The following is a 4229-nucleotide window of genomic DNA, read 5'->3' on the forward strand; positions in this document are numbered from 1 at the left end:
AACCCATATATATATATATATATATAATGAAACGAAAAAATGAAAAATGAGAACAAAATAGAAAATGTGGACTTAAAGGAAATTTTAGAAAGTTATGATGATATTTTTGCAAAACATAAGCATGATGTGGGAGAAATCAAAATGGAACCCCAAAGAGTCAGGTTAACCTCAGATTTACCTATATCTCTAAGGCTTTACAAAACATCCCCAAAACAACAACAAGAAATTGATGTACAAAAAGAAGTATTGTTAAAAAATAACATTATAAAAGAAAGTTTCTCCCCTTATACTGCCCCTGTAACTAGTCTTCAAAAACGATAAAAAATCAACACATAAAAGATATCGTTTATGTGTTGACTTCAGGAAATAGAACCAAATTACAAAAACAGATTCTGAACCTCTACCTTTAATTGAAAAATGGTCTAATAGTAGTTATTATTCTAAAATAGATTTATGACAGGGATATCATCATGTTCGTATTCATCCTGATGACACTGAGAAATTAGCATTCGCTACTCACAATGGTCTATTTGAATACTTAAGATTACCTTTTGGCTGGAAGAGTGCACCAAGCATCCTTCAACGTACAATTCGTAGAATTGTAAATAAACATAAAATAAAATTTGCTACAAACTATTTTGATGATATTATATTTTCTAATTCTTATGATGAACATTTAACCCATCTTAAAAAGATATTTGATATTTGTGAACAAGAAAACTTGAAATTAAAACTTTCAAAATGTTCATTTTTGCAAAAACAAATAGAATTTTTAGGATATGAAATAAGCAATGGGGTTGTATCACCCGATAACCATAATATTGAAGTGATTAAAAAATTAATGCCCCCTAAAAATGTGAAATCATTGCACAGATTTCTTTGATCAATAAATGTTTACAATAAATCTATTGATAGTTATGCAAATATTCGACATCCTTTAAGTAACTTGTTAAAGAAAGATGTAAAATGGGTGGGGTCAGAAAAGGGTCAACAATCTTTTGAACTTTTAAAAAATGCTATTATTTGTAAACCAATTTGGAAAATTTTTAATCCTAATCATGAATGTCATATTTTCGTTGATGCATCGTTAGTTGGAATTGGTGCTGTGATAAATCAGACAGATGAATGTGGTGTATTGCATCCAGTAGCTTTTCATTCTCGTTCCTTAAGGGACTATGAAAAAAACTATGCAATCACAGAACTTGAATGTCTTGCTATAGTAGATTCTTTAAATAAATTCCATCATTACCTGTTTGGCCAAAAATTCGCAATATATACTGACCATGCTGCTTTAGTTTGGCTAAAAAATGTAAAAAATTTAAAAGGTAGGTTATTTAGATGGTTCATTATTGTTAAGTATGTATGAATATGATATTAAATACACAAATGGTTCTATTAATTTTGAAGCAGAATGGCTTTCGAGAGATGCAACACATTCACTAGTCAAAATCAATAGTAAAGAAACAGTTAATAAATTGTTCAAAAAATTTTTTACTTCTGAGGCATAAAAATTTTAGTATCGCTTAAAATTTTTTTCAAATAGGGCTTCCGTTTGCCTTCTCCACATAAATTACGGAAGATAACTTTCGAGATGTCGTTCCTCTGTGTTTCGTATTTCGCCCACAGTCTCTCTATTTTTTGGGTGTGTGTTCCAGTTTCAAAATGTAAAAAGTTATATTTATGGTTCACTTTGAAATGTTCGAAACTTTCATCGTCCAGCTTACTAGTGCAGTATGATTTCTATGAATCGGAATATATTATAGTTTCGATTTCGATATTTTCCTTAATTGCCTTGAAAGTGTTAGAGGATCGGTTTGGCACCTCCACATGGAAACATTCGTTCGTTTCCCGAAGATCTGTTTTGTTATGGAATTGCATCCATCCCACATTGCTTTTTCGCTTCGCAAACAAACTTTCGTCCACTTCGTCGATCGTATCAGGTCCTCCTACTTCTCGTTGTTCATGTTTAAGAAAAGAATTCACGCAAGTATTCCAGTCTACAACTATTCCATGACTGATTCCCAACTACTTTTCACACCATTTAACTGAAGTAAATTCTTCGCTGCAACAATAAATTAACAATAATATTTTAGCACTGTAATGTTTACAATGTTTAAAACGTTTCGTTTCTCCACATCTACACTAGTAAAATAGTACATCTTGAGGTACTAGTGGAATTTCAAATTTTTGATCGAATCGATATAAGAAAAAGTTTCTCAAACAGCAAAGAATTAACATGAAATTTCCCTCCTTTGTAAGTTGTGTTATTAAATTTAAAATAAATTTGTATTTTATTTTACAACTATGTAATTTGACGGGGAGTCGATGTTTTATCCCCATGTGAGCATTTTTATTCTTTATTCATTCCTAAATTTTAATAACTTTTTATTCATTCCTAAAAATAGGATCCTGAATTCTGCACTTTTTAAACATGCTTCTAAAACTTGTTCACAAAAAAATCCTTATAAACTCTTTTTAGCAGTTATCAATTATTGGTATACTGTAATAAACATCAAACTTTAGAACATTTAATTTAATATATTTTTTTAATAATAATTTCTATTGAAAAATTATCCCATTATTAAAAAATTAAAAATGTTGCAGTTTGTAATGGGGCTTAAGACATCACAGTTAGACAAAGTCATCATTTTGCTATTAAAAATTAACTAATAATAAACACTAAATAAGTAAAGATTAAAAATTAGCTTGTATAATGAAGAACATGCTGATAATATTATTTTTTTTTTTATCTTCTCATGAGAAAAAGTTAAATTTTGAACCCACTTTTTCTTTAGTTTCTTCTTTTAGAATCCGTAACTGGTGATACCGTGTGTCCTAAAAATTACCGTCAATCGATTAAATAACAGTGAAATCCGAAGGAAATATTCAGTTAACAGCATTTTGTTCGTTCATGAAACTAGTTGCTATCTCATCAACAGATGGTTAATTTTGAAAAGCTATATAGCATGATTTAAAAATAATGAAAAAGCTAAGCAACCAATTGAAGTAGTCTGAGAAAAAAGATGCAAAAATTGGAATGGTTTGATTTACTTTGTTTCATATTTGCATAATTTATTTTTTAATAGCTTGATAAACATTGTTTTATATTTTTTCTACGTCATCTGCTGGAAAACTTTATTACTAATTTTGAAATCTAGTAAGATTAAATTAGCTTCAGCAAAATGTATTTTCTTATGTCCTAGAGTTGTCAGACATTTTTGGGATTTAAAATATTTTATTTTTGCTTACTTAATCAATAGAGCACATTCAGCTTTCATATATATGTTTCAAAATTTTTTCAGTGTATAACATTCAGAGTTATATTATACACATTCAGCTTAAGCTGTTAGGGCAACGTCAAGTTAATCTGTTTTGTTTTTTTGTTTGTTGTTTTTTTTAAACAAAGGAAAAAATGTTTTAGCTTTGGTTTCTAACATGATGGCAACATCTTATTGTTTTTATATTCTTTTTGATGTAAATAAAAGTTAAGTTTTCAGTTTGTTCTACGTGACTTTCAGTCTGATTTGCTCTCAACAAAATCCAACAATGACTAGAACAAAATGAAGTTAAAAAAAATATTTACATTATTTCCTTGTAAATCTGGATACGAAATGATTATTTTACTTCTCCTTATTTGTTCGTATTGAGTTTTGTTGAATTTTCCGTGAGCACCTAAATGAATCTTGATATTACCGGGATGAGGATATCTAAAATTAAAGTTACATAAAATATGAGTTATTACAAGAAAACAAAAAAAACAAAAATTATGAAAATCCTTGATGGTCTTAAATTTTCACAATTATAAATTTGGATATAATTAGTATTCATAATTGGAAATAACTATTGAGACTTATCAAGGCAACAATTTTAACATGCTCCAAAAATATCTTAAAATTTCATTCATAAATATTTGTGCAGAGTCGCACTTTATCTGGCAAGATAATATTATTAATGAGGGTTTTTCATACATATATATATATATATATATGTCAATTAGAGTCTTAATCACTAAGATTATCCGTTTCACTTAGAAACTACTCGGACAGACAATTCCAACTGACTCTCTTCATTTACATCAAGAAAGTTCTATGCCTTTCGTTCAGACGAGCGACATCTGGCGGGATAACATAGAGGTTGTTGTCTCGCTTATTACATTCTCGGCCATTTTGACGGGTTTCGTCCTCGAAACAGAATGACTAAAAAAAATCTGAAAAGAGAAAAAAAAAAAA

General features: G+C 28.9%; 1 protein-coding gene across 1 annotated transcript in view; it reads right to left on the reverse strand.

Annotated features, from left to right (window-relative positions):
• Positions 1–4229, reverse strand: part of LOC107441451 (ovochymase-1) — a 37699-nt gene that overhangs the window by 18137 nt on the left and 15333 nt on the right. The window contains 1 exon segment of the mRNA XM_071183430.1: positions 3584–3784. Coding sequence (XP_071039531.1) covers positions 3584–3784 — 201 coding nt within the window.

Source organism: Parasteatoda tepidariorum, chromosome 7, assembly GCF_043381705.1.
Source record: "Parasteatoda tepidariorum isolate YZ-2023 chromosome 7, CAS_Ptep_4.0, whole genome shotgun sequence".
NCBI lineage: Eukaryota > Metazoa > Arthropoda > Arachnida > Araneae > Theridiidae > Parasteatoda > Parasteatoda tepidariorum.